Below are 19,488 nucleotides of genomic sequence, written 5' to 3' on the forward strand. Positions count from 1 at the left end.
CCCCCATGTGGTTCTGGGATTTTTGCTCACCGTTCTTGTTATCATTTTGACGCCACGGGGTGAGATCTTGCATGGAGTCCCAGATCGAGGTGAGATTATCAGTAGTCTTGTATAAGAGTGTGACAAGATCTCAATACAGCGATATATCGCGATATTTTGCAACCCGATTGGTTATCGATATGCTCCCGCCAAGTAGCGATACTTTTATTTAACATAGTGGCCATACAATGGAGTATGGATGCTGTAAACTGCTCAATGTTTGTTGAGCAATTCCTTGGCGGTCCACTAGGGGCGCTCGGGAGTGGCGGTGAAGGTAAAGTGCGCACAAGTCGTCTAGAGAAGAACAGAGGAAGCTCCAAGTGGGTCGAAAAAATAAAGAGGCTTCGTGAGAACGGTGGAGGAAAAAAAGAGAAAAATATTGCTACAAATCACACATGGGGACACACTTTAGATTTTACACCAACAAGAAAGGAAGTAAGGTGAAGAAGGACTTTGCTGTATTTCTATTCATTCAATTCATATTTTTTTAATTGAATACTTCCAACACATTAAAAAAAAATTTTTTTTTTAAATCAGGATTTCAACTCAAAAACTATGTGGTGGCTAATATTTTTTATTTTTTTTGTTTTTAAGGTGAGGAAGACTGTGACTGACCAAATCTGACATCTCAAATGCTGAAGCAGATAGTGGAAGTGCTCAAACCAACGCTTTTGGCAACAAAGGTCATATACGAAGAAAAGACCCACCAATTTTATCATTGCCCCACTCCAAGCTCAACTGCTGACTGACACCTACAGCACTGTTTAAAAAAAAAAAATTAAAACTTTAAAGAAATTAAGGGTGCCATTCATCATGATCTCTCCAAGAGATATCAGTGGTTTGTTTCCTCTATATGTGCAGGTGCACATTTTGCAGTAGATTTATATTTTACAGCAATGTTGCTCAGAAAAGGTGTCACTGTTTAATAAATGACTTAAACAGTATTTTTTCTATTTTGAAAATTTTTTTTCTGTTTCAACAGTTGTATCGTAGAATATCATGTATCCAATTTCTGACCAATATATCGATAATCGCTGTATCGTGATATCGTGAGATAATCGTTATCGTGAGCCGTGTATCGCGAATCGCATCGTATTGTGGGATGCCCTGCGGTTCCCACTCTTAGCTCTTGTATGTCTTCCATTTTCTAATAATTGCTGCAACAGTGGATTTCTTTACACCAAGTGTTTTACCTATTGCAGATTCAGTCTTCCCAGCCTGGTGCAGGTCTACAATTTTGTCTCTGGTGTCCCTCGACAGCTCTTTGGTCTTGGCCATAGTGGAGTTTGGAGTGTGACTGACTGAGATTGTGGACAGGTGTCTTTTATACCGATAATGAGTTAAAACAGGTGCCATTAATAAAGGTGACGAGTGGAGCCTCGTTAGAAGAAGTTAGACCTCTTTGACATCCAGAAATCTTGCTTGTTTGTAGGTGACCAAATACTTGTTTTCCACTCTAATTTGGAAATAAATTCTTTAAAAATCAAACAATGTGATTTTCTTTTTCTTTTTTTTTTTTTCCCCACATTGTTTCTCATGGTTGAGGTTTACCTGTTTTGACAATTACAGGCCTCTCTAATCTTTTCATGTAGGAGAACTTGCACAGTTGGTGGTTGACTAAATACTTATTTTCCTCACTGTATGTCTGATCAGATCTCAAGACCTGGTCAAATATTTAGGCCTTGTCAGATGTTGAGGCATGGTCTCAGGCCCGAACAGATGGTGAAACTAAGGTTTCACCATCTGGTGTCACATTTCATCTCTGCAAATCCCATTAGTGTATTACCCATCGCAGCCACGATTCCTGAAACCTCCAAGAGACCACCGTGTACAGTTACCAAAATCATAGTATATCCCGAGCACGCTTAGACACATACATTTGCTAACAAGTACAAGTCATTGTTCATTTTTATTCACATACTGTAATCCTAACTCTGTTTTAATGATCTGCCTCACTGCCATCGTCATTATACAATATACATCTTTTTCTTATACTGGAAAAATAATACACAAGGAGAAAAGGGTGTACAGCTATCAAAGGTAGAACACACTTTCAGGAGTTGCCAACCTACAACTAAACGTACGCAGCCCAAAGGGTGAATTAAGGAACACCGAGGGAGCCGACATGAAACCCAGAAACACTCCCAAGCATGAAGAGGTTCGGATCCGTGCACAAGGTCAACAAAAGAGCCGAGCCTCTTGGATTTAATTGGCATTCTCGTCTCGTGTCCGAACAGTGATGAGCGAGCGTCGCCGAGGCAGAAAACTCGAATGGTCCTTTTCTAGGAGCTTGGTATTTAAATGAGGCACTCGTACACTTTAGGTCAGGTTTGACCTTATTCCTTCTCCGACGGCGGCCACGTGCACATTCCCTCAGGAGTTCCCATGGAAATGTGGGAATATCCAGCACGTCGGAAAGCTTATAATACGCCTTATTTTGCACCAGTGTGGTCCCCTCAAGGCTAACATTCATCTTCTGCTGTGTACAAGAGAGGAACCGCAATCGCAGTTCTACCCACATCAAATAAAGACGCCGTCGCATGCTGAAACGTGTTCGAGGTCGTCTTTGTTTCAGCTTGCGGGCTTGAGTTATTCAGTTTTTTAAATCCGGATATGTGTTTGAGAGACTTCCAAGGCGAGCGTCGAGGTGTTTGTTGTGAGCGACGCAGTTTGCTGCTTTTTCCGGCATAGATCAGATGTAGTATTCCTTCATGTTCTCCCGCATTGAGCCGTGGGGGCGTGTCTCAGTCCTGTAGTCTATGTAAACACCGGGGGCGCCCTCCCGCTTGACGACGTCGTCACGTTGGGCCTGCCGCCGCTGGTAGAGGAGACGGGTAGTGGCGGCGAGAGCGCACGCACCAATGAAGGCCGCCGCCGTTACCGCTCCTAAGAAACAGCGAGAGAGGATCCATCAGTATGAAAAAAAGATCATTAAATCAGCATTTGCGAGGCATCCTTTGCTAACAATCCCATAAATAAAAGCTTGCGTGAAATGACTGTCGCCCCCGCCAACGCTGCCGTGGAAAGTCAATTAGGATGGCACGCTGATAAGCTGTACAAAAGGCCAGCATGGGAGGGTGGAAATGGCGGCAGCGACGGCAGGGATGTAATGCGTGGGTGAGCAAATGTTGCCGCCAATGACGATGATGAAAATGATTTGGAGCCGCATGGATGATTATTGATTATTGCGGCGCTTGAGAGGTCGTCACGGATCAACTCATTTCACACAATATGCGCGTGACTCTGCGATGAATGTCACGCTATTATTACCTTGATTATTTTTTTTTTTTCATCTACTCATGCACGTCTTTCAGGTTAAAATTAAACATTGGGCGTGACATTAGGTGCACAGATATCATTTCATACAGTACCAGAGGTGGTTGTATTCATTGCATTCATCCTTCTATTACACAGATAACAATGCAGACATGTAGTCATTTAATAACACATTTATCATGGCAATTGTAGTTCGCAGTGGTTCAATCAGACTGTGCAGTCTTCCAATCAAGAAAATATCCGTCCTCCGGCAAAAATGCAGATGGGGTAAAAGATCTAAAAGTTGAAGATTTCCGATTGATATTGCAATCTTTTACTATTGTTTATAACAACTTATACCAAGGGCGGAGGTTTGGTCTCAACATTGGTAGATATACAGTGGGGCAAATAAGTATTTAGTCAACCACTAATTGTGCAAGTTCTCCCACTTGAAAATATTAGAGAGGCCTGTAATTGTCAACATTATTAAATCTCAACCATGAGAGACAGAATGTGGGGAAAAAAAAAACAGAAAATCACATTGTTTGATTTTTAAAGAAGGTATTTGCAAATCATGGTGGATAATAAATATTTGGTCAATACCAAAAGTTAATCTCAATACTTTGTTATGTACCCTTTGTTGGCAATAACGGAGGCCAAACGTTTTCTGTAACTCTTCACAAGCTTTTCACACACTGTTGCTTGTATTTCGGCCCATTCCTCCATGCAGATCTCCTCTAGAGCAGTGATGTTTTGGGGCTGTCGTTGGGCAACACGGACTTTCAACTCCCTCCACAGATTTTCTATGGGGTTGAAATCTGGAGACTGGCTAGGCCACTCCAGGACCTTGAAATGCTTATTACGAAGCCACTCCTTAGTTGGCTTGGCTGTGTGTTTGATATCATTGTCATTGTAAGGCCCAGCCATGTCTCATCTTCAATGCCCTTGCTGATGGAAAGAGATTTTCACTCAAAATCTCTCGATACATGGCCCCATTCATTCTTTCCTTTACACTGATCAGTCGTCCTGGTCCGTTTGCAGAAAAACAGACCCAAAACATGATTTTTCCACCACCATGCTTCACAGTGGGTATGGTGTTCTTCAGATGCAATTCAGTATTCTTTCCCCTCCAAACCCGAGAACCTGTGTTTCTACCAAAAAGTTCTATTTGGGTTTTATCCGACCATAACACATTCTCCCAGTCCTCTTCTGGATCATCCAAATGCTCTCTAGCGAACCGCAGACGGGCCTGGACGTGTACTGGCTTCAGCAGGGGACACGTCTGGCAGTGCAGGATTTGAGTCCCTGGCGGCGCATTGTGTTACTGGTAGAACCCTTGTTTACTGTGGTCCCAGCTCTCTGTAGGTCATTCACTAGGTCCCCCCCGTGTGATTCTGGGATTTTTGCTCACCGTTCTTGTTATCATTTTGATGCCACGGGGTAAGATCTTGCATGGAGCCCCAGATCGAGGGAGATTATCAGTGGTCTTGTATGTCTTCCATTTTTTAATAATTGCTCCCACAGTTGATTTCTTTACACCAAGCATTTGACCTATTGCAGATTCAGTCTTCCCAGCCTGGTGCAGGTCTACAATTTTGTCTCTGGTGTCCTTCGACAGCTCTTTGGTCTTGGCCATAGTGGAGTTTGGAGTGTGACTGACTGAGATTGTGGACAGGTGTCCTTTATACCGATAATGAGCTAAAACAGGTGCCATTAATACAGGTAACGAGTGGAGCCTCGTTAGACCTTGTTAGAAGATGTTAGACCTCTTTGACAGCCAGAAATCTTGCTTGTTTGTAGGTGACCAAATACTTATTTTCCTCTCTAATTTGGAAATAACTTCTTTAAAAATCAAACAATGTGATTTTCAGTTTCTATTTTTCCACAGTATGTCTCTCATGGTTGAGGTTTAACCATGTCGGCAATTACAGGCCTCTCTAAACTTTTCAAGTAGGAGAACTGGCACAATTGGTGGTTGACTAAATACTTATTTGCCCCACTGTAGCAGTATAACCTACATGTACACTTTTTGGCTGAGGACGGGACGTTGATAAGACGAAACAGATTGAGTAAACGGGGGTCAGGCAAAGGCAGAGTTTGACTTTTGGGGCAGGGGGGGCACAACATGTTGATGAACCCGAAACGCAGTTTCAGCAATAAAATTAACTTCCAAGAATGATTATAAAGATACGTTGAAAATAGGTGTTTTTTGTTTCCCATCATTTTAGAGGTGAATTCTAAATCAGACTGCTTAGGACAGCTATACTTTTTGCCAACTTCGTCATCCATTGAATATGGTACGCCCGCCGGTGTTAACAGGTGTTATGTCAAAATTTTCACCCCCTCAGAAATTGCTGCTTTGTGTTAAAAGTGGCTGCGAATACAGCGGTTACAAAGTTAACACTACAAACCGTCTATAAATAAAGGCATATTTACTTACGTTTGATCATGGACGGACATGTAGAAAAGTTCTCCTCAGACACATTCTGCCATGTTAGCTGCACACAACAACTGCACGCCGCTCTCTCACTGTTTACGTCCTAGCCGTGTAGTTAAGCATTAATTTACGCCATATTCGTGTGGAACATGTATATTTACGATGTTACTTGTTTATTTAACACCTGTAGATAACATTGACAATCCAATTGAATGTAAAAGAGGGCTTATTCACCGCCACAACAGCTTTGGGAGCAAAATATTATGAGGCTGCAAAATTTGTTGTACAATTAGCATCTTTAGTGGAGCAAATTGGAAGTCCGCTCACCATTTTGGCGGTGCGCTCTGGCTTTTAATGGTCCACATTTTCAATCCTTGGTTCTTGCTCAGTAGTAGTTGTCGCTTTTGAAAGCTTAGGTTTGAAAAAAATTACACGCAAAATTACTTGCCTCTTTGTTCCTCGGGTGGTTTTGGCTAAGCAAAACAAATGACCGGTGCTAGTTATGTTACTTTGTGGGTTTCTTGAATAAGACAACTTACTGAATGGGTTCCGTTTTTTACTGACAGATTTTTAGTTACAAAACAGAAGAGAGGCATCATCAACATTAAATGTTCACTAGCGGGCTTTTTATCAGCTGTCTGGAGCTCGCTGCGTATCTCTGACTTCAGTGTGCTGTGACGAGCGGACATTACTAATCGAATATGCAGATACAATTAGCTCAAATCATTACTGTAGTCACATGATCTATTCGAAAAATAATTTTCACCCCTTGCAATTTTTTTTGTTCATTTCATTCATTTTTGTTGTTTGTTTTATTGCTTTACAACTTTTATAGACAAACATTTACCGGAAAATTCTTAATTTTAAATCATATGTATGCAATTCATTGCATGCAATGACACTTTTCGGACACCGGATCTTGGCCACCCTAGACCCTCCCACATAAAATCCGCTTATGGGGTCAGGGCTACATTACTCATGAATATGAACCTAATTAATTTGATAGGCTAAATGATCAATGCAACATAAATCTGTATTGACTTCCACTAACTTTTACATGTATTGGTTCAGGTGATACACCGTTTGATTCAAACCATTGTTTTCAAAAACTACTATAGAAACATTTTGAAAACTAATAAGCCACAATTGTTCTCTTTTATCAAAATATGTCATAAGAAACACATAAAATATTGCCATTGATTTAAAAATCCATAATATTTAGTACATGTTTTGACCTACGGAGGATGCCATGTTTTAAGCCCAAAATGGACCAAGGCTGTAGGTTCGGTCTCAACATTGGTAGGGACGCTATAACAGCATAAGCTGCATGTACACTTTTTGCTGGGGACGGGACATTAATAAGACCAAACAGATTGGCTACAATTCTCAAAAATAGCTGGTTCCAACGTAAAAATGAAAAAAAGGTACAGTAAAGTTATTTTCATGGAAGAAAGTCATTTTTCAAAGTACAGTGGTACCTCTACATACGAATTTAATTCGTTCCAGGACCTTGTTTGTAAGTCGAAATGGTCGTATGTCGAGCAGGATTTTCCCATAGGAATACATTATAATTCCATTAATTCGTTCCAAAGCCTAAAAACATACACTAAATTCTTAATAAATACTGCTGGCACTGTTACAAATGGCAATTAAACATAGAAAAACAAATAAGTTATAAATAAATAAGTCAGAATAATATAATAATAAGAAGAATAATTAATAATTATTCCTGTAAATAATGTAACGAATTGGATTCTAATATGGCGGACACTTTTTACTGTCCCTGAACGCACCGCGAAGCTGACGTCACGGTGAGATAGGTCGGTGCGGTAGAGATAATACTTTCGTTTTCTTGAGAGCAGTCAACTGCTTAAGACAATGGGCGTTTTGTGTTGGATAAGTTCTTAAATAAATGATAAAAACGTGACGAAGCTGGCGATTTCCTTGGCAATGTTACCACAATAATAATTGTCACCTTAACTTATAAATAGTGGCGAACGGTGGTCGGAAGAGGACCATGGAGCTGTATTGTTGAGCCAGTTCAGGGACGCGCACACCAAGCTCATATTTTTCTATAACTTGCATCTTCATTTCAAAGGTAAGCATCACTTTTTTCCTTGTTTCTCCAACTGTATCAACTTTTTTTGAAAACTGTGTTGATTTCTCACACAAGAAAATCCACCGTGCGTTCGTTTGCAGTGCTGTCATGTCGTCGTATTTCGAGCAACTCGTCGGATGTAGAAACAAATGGCGGCTCAAATTTTACGTCGGATGTCGAAAAGATCGTGTGTCGAAGTGATCGTATGTAGAGGTACCACTGTACTTCAGTGTATCACAAAAGTGATTCTGCAGATATTTAAGTATATCTTTTCATGGGACAACACTGACAAAATGACACTTTGACACAAAGAAAAGTAGTCTGTGTGCAGCTTATATAATAGAGTTAATTTATTTTCCCCTCAAAATAACTCAAAATATAGCCATTAATATCCAAACCCCTCGCAACAAAAGTGAGTACACCCCTTAGAAACTACGTACATCCCTAAATGTCCAAATTGGGTACTGCTTGTCAATTTCCCTCCAAAATGTCATGTGACTCGTTAGAGGAGAGCTGTCAGCATTGCTGCAGAGATTTAAGAGGTGGGGATTAGCCTGTTAGTGCTCAGACACGTCCTGTTGTTGCTATCAGTTGGCGTGTTGTGTTGCACAAATTCTGAAATAAACAATTAAAAACCATACAAAGCTGGCGATCTCTTTGGCAATGGTGCCACAATAATAAATGTCACCTTAACATATAAAGACTGGGGAACAGAGGTCGGAGGAGTATTGTCAAGCAGTTCACGGACGTGCACCCCACGCTTATTTTTCTATCATTCCATCTTCATTTCAATGGTAAGCCGCACCTTTTTTTCCTTTTTCACAACCTGCTTTAACATTCTTGGAACCCATGTTGATTTCTCTAACAAGAAAATTCGCCATGTGTCAGTCTTGGAAACAATGAAATTGCGAGGCTGTCATGAATCGTCATATTTCGAGCATTTCGTCGGATGTAGAAACAATTGGCGTGTCAAATTTTACGTCGGCTGTCGAAAACATCGTGTGTCGAAGTGATCGTATGTCGAGTATTATTATTATTACGTTTATTTTATTATTATTCCGATTATTATTCATAATTTATTTGTTTTGCTTTGTGTAAATGCTATTTGCAATAGTACCAACAGCATTTATTAAGGATTTATTGTAGGTTTTCGGGCTATAATGTATTCTTATGGAGAAATCCTGCTCGACATACCATTTAGACTTACAAACAAGGTCCTGGAACGAATTAACTTCGTATGTAGAGGTACTACAGTAATTCACATAATATTGGTTGTATCCTTTTAACATATGGGAATACATTCTAAATTATTTATATAACTAAAGTCATTATATAATGCAAATAAGGTTGTTTAAAAGTTGGTGGGGACAATTTCAGCACCCTGAAAAATTGGTAGTGTTATGCTCCTACCACCCCTAGGCAAACTATACGCACTTGACTTCTACAATATCTCATGGACACTTCGGGCCAATGCAAACCCCTAAATAACTGTTGTTGTTGTTGTTTATATCCCAGCTTAAACTACAACTTTTGTCTAATGGGTTCCATTCGACACACAACACTTGTAAAGTTTAATTTGACAATGAAGCAGTTTCATGTAATATTCTTAGTTTGCAAAAGAGGCGTCGATAGCTTACTGCACAACAGTGAAGTAAATGGTCAATTAAAAATAAAAAATCTAAATATATTGCCTGCATCTAAAGATTATTTTTACAGTCAAAACCTTTTTTCTTCTTATTTTATTCCATCCCTTTATTTAAAACAGGAAATCATTTCAAATTGTCAGTGCATAAAAGACATCATAACATGAATTCATTGAACATTCTTAACACCGTTAAACAGGATTGTACTGTAATCATCTCATCCTATTTTCATCCAAAATGCGATGCACGGCAACATCATCACGCACAGACATCATAATGCAAATTGCACCATTTACGTATTGCGCCTAACGATGCTGACTTTTAAGATAATGTTGAAGTCTGTCCCTTTTTTTATATATATTTACATGGCCTTGCTTAACCTGAAAATGAAAGGTTATTTGCAGCATTTAAATGGCATTTCACAAACACGTACATTAAAAGAAATGTCTCTATCTCCCTTTTATTCGAAAATTAATTAGTATATTTGGGCTATTCAGAGCTTTCCACAGAATGAATACTTAGCGAAAATTTAAAATGGTTATTTTGTTTGCATGTGGCAATATTGCACTTTAAAAAGTTTAAAGTGCTGGGTTTCATTTGGCAGACATTTTAAAACAGTATTTTTTAAAGGTCTTTCCTTACCGATTGCAAATTTATGTGCTCTCTTTAGAAAAAACAGAGTCTATCCTTAAATCTAGTTTACACTGATCTCTGTTGTAACTTTTAATTTACATAACCTGAATATTTCAAGTTTTGGTGATTCTCTTGTTATACTGTACAGTGGTATGAAAAAGTATCTAAACCATTTGGAATTTCTCACATTTCTGCATAAAATCACCAGCAAATATGATCTGATCTTTGTCAAAATCACACAGATGTAAAAACAGTGTCTGCTTTAACTGAAACCACCCAAACATTGATAGGATTTCATATTTTAATGAGGATAGCATGCGAACAATGACAGAAGGGGGAAAAATAAGTAAGTGAACCTCTGCTTAAGGAGACTTAAAGAGCAATTGAAACCAATTTTAACATGCATTTTAAGTCAGGTGTGTGCCAAAGTGTATGCTGACATAATTATACATGACGAATAGTTGGGGGTCCTGCTGGCTCTGGTGGCCCAACCCATTGCTCGTTAGGGCAAGGGCAGCTGGTTAGGGGCCCCCTACTGGTTGGGGGCCTAAGGCGATCGTCTTTTTCGCCTGAATAGTAGATCCACCTATGCTGCCGAATCCCGTGTGCATGTTAAACCTTGAGACTCAAGACGTGTCTGACTGCAAATGGTTTCATCCTCGATAAGGTGGAAGGTTTCTCTCGTTGTGACTGTCATTTGAATGGAATACTCGTGTGTTTTATTTCCTGACAGGAGGGTCAAACAGAAAGGTAAGGTAATGCGCAGAGCCGTAATCAGTGTTGTCAGTAACTAAGTAACGCGTTACTGTAATCTGATTACTTTCTTCAGTAACGAGTAATCTAACGCGTTCATTTTTCCAAGCCAGTAATCCGATTAAAGTTAAGTTTCCCTAGTGCCTGTGCGTTACTATTTTGTTTTTGCCTCATAATGTATGTAGAATGAAGAATACTGTAGTCATGTACGAAGAGCATTTCTCAACGGGGGAAAAAAAAACGGGTCAAGGTGTATTACGATGCTGTTTGAGGCTGTCTGCCACGGCGGTCAACAACATAGCATTCTGACGAGGCAGCGAGGCTAACAGTGAAAGGCAGGATATATACCGCAAATGGATGCCTTTGCTCACTGGAAATACAGCCATACTTCACGTTTCTGTCCAGTAAAGATGACAAAAATATCTCCGTGCGTTGCAAACTTTACGCTGGCTGAAAAAGACTGTCGGCCGCTAAAAACTCTACCTCCAATTCAACAAGGAAGCACTTGGAATTACAGGACAACGCGACAAAACTCACAGGTAACAAGACAGCCAGCACTTCTACAGTTTTTAACCAGACTTTATGCACATTTTATTGTCAGTGTTTGTAACCATAGGCAGGGGCTGGGGGTAAATCATGTTAATGACTGAAACAAAAGTCAAAAGTTTGGACACACCTAAACATTTTTACATTTTATATATTTTCCCTACTATTGTAAATCCTCTCTGAATACATCAAAACTATGAACGAACAAGTGGAATGGCAAAAAAAAGTGAAATAACTGAAAACAGGTTTTATATTTTACATTCTTCAAAGTGTCCACCTTTGACGTGTCGCCAAACTTTTGGCCAATACAGTATATATACATATGTATTAGGGCTGTCAAACGATTAAAAATTTTAATCGAGTTAATTACAGCTTAAAAATTAATTAATCGTAATTAATCGCAATTAATCGCAATTCAAACCATCTATAAAATATGCCATATTTTTCTGTAAATTATATACATATATTCTGTAAAATAAATTGTTCGAATGGAAAGATAAGACACAAGATGGATATATACATTCAACATACGGTACATAAGGACTGTAGTGGGCATTTCACTCTACTGTCATTTAAATCTGTCTCTGCTGTCCTCACTCCGAAGCGTCTACTTTTTCCAAAGCTAGACAGCCAGTGAACGACGCCTTAATAATTAGACTTCTTCCTTTTTCATCTGATTTATTAATAAAATGGCCTCAAACCATTGTCCTCTTTAGACCGTCGTAAAACTACAAAATAAAAGTACACAAGCATTGCATTAGCAACAACGTTAGCTTAGCACGCTATACAGGTTCACTAAACACAAACAAAAAGCGTCTCATACAAAAAATATAACATTTCGCTTACTAACATAATATGTACATTCTTTACAACAACCATACTTACGGACAAATCTTGTCCAAGGATCATATAAGCACAACATTATCAGCCCGAGACGTCGTGCAGCCATAATGAACTGGCAAGAAAACAATAAACCATGTCGCAAAGCGACCACAAGAGTTCGCTGTTGGACAGCACAAAAAGCCTTGCTGTAAAACTTACCAAAAGGCAGAATACTTTCTGAGCGGGACATGTGCGTTAATTGCGTCAAATATTTAAACGTGATTAATTAAAAAAATTAATTACCGCGCGTTAACGCGATAATTTTGACAGCCCTAATATATATATATATATATATATATATATATATATATATATATGAAACTGTTCGAGCTCAGTTGTTGTTGGTTGCATTTGAAAGCTTAGGTTTACAGAAATTCTAAATACCCATTTTGCCTCCACAGGTGTAGTTTTGGCTTAGCAAAGCAAAAGCTAGTGTCTTAGGTGCTAGTCGCATGATCTGCTCGAAAAATGATTTTGACCCAATATGAAATACGTTGTAGGATTCGTGTTCATTTCATTAATTTTTGTTGTTTGTTTTATTGCTTTACAACTTTTATGGACAACATTTTAACAGCTAGGTCTTTATTTTAAAGGGGAAGTTCAGAATTTTTGACATTAGGCTTTATCTTGGAGTTAGCGGTGGTTTATTTAGTCGTTGGAATTGGTTTGAACAAATTCCGTGCAGTTTGTCATTTGTTTGTTAGTTTCAGGGCTCCAGGGTGGCTAAGCTAGCGCGAGTTAATGGTGGTTAAAATCAACTCCATCGACTAATTAAACCCCCGCTAACTCAACGATTAAGCCTTATGTGAAAAATTCAATTACATGCGATGACATTTTTTGTTGTCATTTTTATGTTGAGGCAGCAAAAGGAGAAAAATTGGTAAAAAGTAACTGATAAGTTACTTTTAAAGTAACTTAGTTACTTTGATAATAAAGTAATCGGTAAAGTAACTAGATTACTTTTTTGAAGTGTAATCAGTAATTAAATTACTTTTTTAAGTAATCTGTGACAACACTGGCCGTAATTTAGTGTTTAAGTGTGAAAATATCTCTGCCAGCCGCTTGGCCGGTTGTCTGGAGGAGCCCGCAACAAACAAAACAAAACAAAAAAACCCGTTGGAAGGTTAACTCGGGGGGTTCCACAGCATCACACCCTCTCAAAATCCAACAAAATTGTAATCCCATTGATTTAAACTATATTAAAATACCATGGAATTGAATCGATTCAAATGGTTCCACTTTAAAATCAAATCATCCTTTGATGTAGAATATGATTAATTCAGATTGATTACCAAGTAATTGCAACGATTAATGAATTTATACATTTCTTGCTACATCTCATATCGGCACTTAAATAGTCACAATATCGGAGGTATAAGGTTAAGGTATAAGGCTGTGTACTTTATGTTCTCTAGTAAACATTGTAACAATATTGAGTATTTTAAGGTGGGCCCAAACAACTGGAACACTGTGGCACCTCATCTATTCACTGATGCAAAAATCCATGTTTGTGTTATAGAAGCCTCAGGAATAAATTGATTGTTTGGAATTTTCCTGCACCCCTAAACAAAGACACATTTCACTGTTGACATTTGCCAGTGACATTTAACAAGAAAATGCAGATGCTACTGTGTGGTTGTGCGTCGTCAGGCACCCATAAATTCATATCATAATGACAAAAATAAACAATGAAATTAACATTTGAAATATACAGCCGGTTCAGGAATAATCCGACTAGTGAGCAATTTGTCTTGGAATACAGATGAACTTTGATGAAATTGCCTTGTTTCATAATTTAACTCAGCACTTATCAAATAGTGGGGACCAGTGGGGTGCAGAACGATGGCGGGGTGGCGCATGTGACCTCGGGTAACACACGTTTTTGCCGTACTAGAATAAAGTGGAATTGCACATCCACTCAGTGGGTGGCAGTGGCTCATTTTCAGAGTGTCAACAGTATTTTTGAACTAAACAAGAGCATACTGCAAAGAGCACTGGAGATATGAAGTGCTAAAACAAGGAAATATGACGAAGTGTATGTAGCGTCTGGCTTTTGGCCATACACGGAGATTAAGGGGGAGCCGAAAATGTCATTGCACATTTTTTGCCTTTCCAGTACAGTATATGAATTTAAAATTATGACTTTGCCGGTAAAATGTTGTCATAAAAGTTGTAAAGCAATAAAACAAACAACAAAATGAATGATTTGAGCAAAATATAATTTTTTAAATGGGTCAAAAATAATTTTCGAACACATCATGTGACAAGCACCTTAGAGACGGTCATTTGGTTTTGCTTGGCCAAAAAAAAACAAAAAAAACAGGAGGACAGAAGAAAACAAAATGGATATACATAATTTTTTTCAAACCTAAGCTTACAAAAGCGACAAGAACTACTGAGCGAGAACCAAGGACTGAAGATCCGGACCATGAAACTGCAAAAATGGTGAGCGGAGTTTCAGTTTGTCCCACTAAAGACGCTAATTGTACAACACAGCCTTAACCGGGCGTACCATATTCAATGGACGACGTCCTTGGCCAAGGGCATAGTTGTCCTAAGCAGCCTGATTGAGAATTTCCCCAAAAATGATGGGAAACAAAAACTGCTCATTTCCAATGAATGATTATAAATATTCCTGGCAGGAATATTAAGTCATAAAGGAAGCAGTCTCATGTTTTGCCTGCCGCAATTTTCAAACTCCACGTTGAGGATTCGTTTCGCAAGGATTTGAGTGACTGGATAAATTTGGATTGAAATTCAATGTGTCCACGGAACGCAAAAATCGACATCTATTTCTCCACAGAAAAATGTATGCGCTCAAACACGCACATGCTATATACCCACACACACAGATGGGATGTATTTACGAGCATTACTAACCGAGCATATATCTTGTAAGTTAATTTTATTGCTAACACCGCGTTTCGGTGTCATCAACATGTTTTGCCTCCCCTGCCACAAAAGTCAAACTCCAACTATGCCTTTGGCTTTGACTTTTATTCAGTGGGAGACGAGGACAGACCAGTTTGTTCACTGTGTCTATAAATGTTTGCAGCGAAATAGTGCCGAATATTGCCAACAATCATCACGATTTGTCAGTGTTACATCAGTAAACCAGTGAGCACTGTTAGCGTCATATAAAGTGGCATAAGTGCAAAACAACCCCACAGCATAGCAAAGGAGCTGATACTGCCTGCAGCAAAAATAAATGTCCAATGACAATGTCGTTTTTGTTCTACTAGTCCTTCTCAAAAAAATAGCATATTGTGATAAAGTTACTTATTTTCTGTAATGTACTGATAAACATTATTTTCATATATTTTAGATTCATTACACACAACTGAAGTAGTTCAAGCCTTTTATTGTTTTAATATTGATGATTTTGGCAAAAAAGTGAAGAAAAAACAAAAATCTCTATCTCAAAAAATTAGCATATTTCATCCGACCAATACGATTTTTTTTTTTTTTTTAAATTCATAAAAAGTCAACCTTCAATTAATTATATCAGCACTCAATGCTTGGCCTTTTGCAGAAATGACTGCTTTAATGCGGCGTGGCATGGAGGCAATCAGCCGGTGGCACTGCTGCCAGGATGCTTCGATAGCGGCCTTAAGCTCATCCACAGTGTTGGGTCTGGTGTCTCTCAACTTCCTCTTCACAATATCCCACAGATTCTCTATGGGGTTCAGGTCAGGAGAGTTGGCAGGCCAATTGATGCCAAGGTCAGTAAACCATTTACCAGTGGTTTTGGCCCTGTGAGCAGGTGCCAGGTCGTGCTGAAAAATGAAATCTTCATATCCATAAAAATTTTCAGCAGATGGAAGCATGAAGTGCTCCAAAATCTCCTGATAGCTAGCTGCATTGACCCTGCCCTTGATAAAACACCAGCAGCTGACATGGCACCCCAGACCATCACTGACAGTGGGTACTTGACACTGGACTTCAGGCATTTTGGCATTTCCTTATCCCCAGTCTTCCTCCAAACCCTGGCACCTTGATTTCCGAATGACATGCAAAATTTGCTTTCATCTGGAAAAAGTACTTTGGACCACTGAGCAACAGTCCAGTGCTGCTTCTCTGCAGCCCAGGTCAGGCGCTTCTGCCACTGTTTCAGGTTCAAAAGTGGCTTGACCTGGGGAATGCGCCACCTGTAGCCCATTTCCAGCACACGCCTGTGCACGTTGGCTCTGGATGTTTCTACTCCAGACTCAGTCAACTGTTTCTGCAGGTCCCCCAAGGTCTGGAATCGGCCCTTCTCCACAATCTTTCTCAGGGTACGGTCACCTCTTCTGGTTGTGCTGCATTTCCTGCCACACTTTTTCCTTCCCACAGACTTCCCACTGAGGTGCCTTGATACAGCACTCTGGAAACAGCATATTCGCTCAGAAATTTATTTCTGTGTCTAAGCCTTTTGCTTGAGGGTGTCAATGATAGCCTTCTGGACAGCAGTCAGGTCGGCAATCTTGCCCATGTTTGCAGTTTTGAGTAATGAACCAGGCTGGGAGTTTAAAAAAAAAACTCAGGAATCTTTCGCAGGGGTTTTGAGTTAATTCGTTGATTCAGATGATTAAGTTCTTCTTAGGTAGGATTAGGTAGCTTCTATAGAGTACCTTTTCATGATATGCTAATTTTTTAAAATAAGGATTTCTGCTTTTCTTGACTTTTTTGCCAAAATCATCAATATTAAAACAATAAAAGGCTTGAACTACTTACGTTGTGTGTAATGAATCTAAAATATATCAAAGTCTAATGTTTATCAGTAGATTTCAGAAAATAATGAACTTTATCACAATATGCTAATTTTTTAGAAGGACTAGTATTAATTAATTACCGTATTTTTCGGACTATAAATCGCATTTTTTTTCATATTTTGGCTGGGGGTGCCACTTTTACTCAGGAGCGACTTATGTGTGAAATTATTAACACATTATGATATCATTCATATGTTATTTTGGTGTTTTGGAGTGACACTGATGGTTTGGTAAACTTGTTAGCATGTTTTTTATGCTATAGTTATCTGAATAACTCTTAATAGCTATGGCCACGTTCGCGTTCTGCCTTTGGCAATGTGTGTTCAATTGTATTACAGACTTTTTTTTTATATTGAAATGTATGCTTTTAGTTTGTGGCACTTTCACGCCCACGTGGGGCCGCACTCGCACTTGCTTACGTGAAGACGGACAGCTCAGTAGCTCTGAGTGAGTGGGTGAGTTAGCGAGAGAGAAACACAGCTGCGAACCTACGTTCATTGTTTATGCTTTTAAAATATCTCTACAGAGGCAACGCCTGTGTGTATCATCTTTTCTGTTGTTGTTGTGTGTTTTCCACCTGCGATCGGACACTTAGAGCCAGTTGTGTGGGTGTTTGAGCGATGTGCTAATGCTAGCGAACGCATGCTAACCGTTTATGTCATTGCTGTAAAACAACCTAATTATCATTTATTTACGTTGATGCGAACCTGTTTGGTATCGAGGACCAAATTGATTCAGCAAATTATACGGACGTCCAGCATCGTCATTTGGGAGTTCGCTGTATAGCCAGGACCGAGCCATAGCGTCCTGGTGAGGACAGTATATTCACATTTCGTTGTTCATGCACTGTACATTTATTCAACATGTTGTTCTCTATTGTATTTTTATATTAAATTGCCTTTCAAGATGACATATCTGTTCTATGTGTTGGATTTTATCCCCCAAAAATGCGACTTATACTCCGGTGTGACTTATATATGTTTTTTTTCTCTTCGTTGGGCATTTTATGGCTGGTGCGACTTAAAGTGCATGTGACACGAAAAAGCATGTTTATTTAATAATACACGCTGTATTTTATGCTCCTGAATGATATGGACCGCTTGGATGTGTGTGGAAGCGATCGCTATATTTATTTAGTTTTTTTAATCCCGCGCCATGAAAATGAGTGACTTCCGGCTTCGGTCTTGCATTGGGGAGGAGGGCGCTGATGAAGGCGTCCTCTTCAATATACAGCCATACTGTTGCGTATGAGGACTAAGGATTCAGCTGATTTTTCGGATTGATACGTTTATTTTTCGCATCACGCCAGCCAAACGGCTGCAGAAAAATCTTGCTGTATGCGGGAGAGGCGTGTCCGCCTTTTTGGAGTTTCAAAAGGCTCCCATTCACCGTGGATATTGGCCAAAACAAGCCCTACTACTGTGGGACCGCTGGACTTACGGGGAAGTGAGTAAACATCTTGTTTTGTATTATGTCAAATAGGAATACAGCGATTACAAAATAAACACTACAAACTTTCTTTAACTAAAGGACTACTTACGTTTGATCATTGATAGGCATGTAAAAAGCTCTCCTCATGCACATTAGTTGCACGTTAGCTGCACAACAACTGCAGCTGCCCTCCTCCGGGGAACGAGCTGTAAATTGCTCTCCGCCGGGCGGTTTGCCGATCCGCGAAGACAATCGACAACCCAGTCGTCATGTCAAATAATCCGGGCTAGTTAAGTGTGATTTTCCGCGTCGAAGACTTTGAAACATCACTCGGTTCGGGTTAGCATGTCGGCTATCAGTCACGCCTTTTGGTTTGTTTACATTCTCTGAAGCCGGGAAAGGGAAATGACATATGTCCGATTTAGGTGTCATAAAATATCGTTTGGGAGGTGCGACAGTAAAGGTGAAGTCGACAGTTTTGACCATTATGGAGTAATTTTGCCATGTCGTCCTGAATAAGTGCACTTTTATTATTTCATATTCCATTTAGCACAAGACTGTTATTTGTCATGACCGTGCCATTTATTTTGCAGTTGGGGAAAATACTTGAATAAAAAGAATATCCTGTAAAAATATTGAAGTAAAGAGACGGAAACAATGACATTTTGCAGATCTCTTCGTCGCGTTTTCCTCGTTGTGAATAGTTCCCCTTCGATGGCTGACTGGTCCTTCTCAAGCCATTTATTTAGCTATTGGGGAAAAATACTTGGATAAAAAGAATATCCTGTAAAAATATTGGAGTAGAGAGAATGAAACAATGACATTTTGCGGCTCTCTTCGTCGCGTTTTCCTCGTTCTGAATAATTCCCCCTCAATGGGCTACATACTAAATCAGATGAAATCGAGACTCCGCTGACGTCATCCACCTGTTGGGGACGCTAGAGCCCTATAATAGTAGGCGCGGCTAACCGGCAGATTAAAAGACTAATTTCTCGTCATCTGCGCTTTGCTAAATTGTTG

At 39.4% G+C, this 19,488-nt stretch overlaps 1 protein-coding gene across 4 annotated transcripts in view; it reads right to left on the bottom strand.

Annotated features, from left to right (window-relative positions):
- Positions 1 to 1,731: 1,731 nt before the first annotated feature.
- Positions 1,732 to 19,488, bottom strand: part of LOC130926990 (contactin-associated protein-like 5) — a 376,038-nt gene continuing 358,281 nt past the window's right edge. For 3 of the 4 annotated variants that reach the window (XM_057852401.1, XM_057852404.1, XM_057852403.1), the window contains one exon: positions 1,733 to 2,925. In XM_057852401.1, the coding sequence (XP_057708384.1) occupies positions 2,732 to 2,925 (194 nt within the window). In that variant the 3' untranslated portion in view covers positions 1,733 to 2,731. Of the gene's footprint in view, positions 2,926 to 19,488 lie in introns of all 4 variants that reach the window. The other variant, XM_057852402.1, reaches the window with a different exon arrangement.

The sequence above is a fragment of the Corythoichthys intestinalis genome, chromosome 12 (assembly GCF_030265065.1).
Source record: "Corythoichthys intestinalis isolate RoL2023-P3 chromosome 12, ASM3026506v1, whole genome shotgun sequence".
NCBI classification, from domain to species: Eukaryota; Metazoa; Chordata; class Actinopteri; order Syngnathiformes; family Syngnathidae; genus Corythoichthys; species Corythoichthys intestinalis.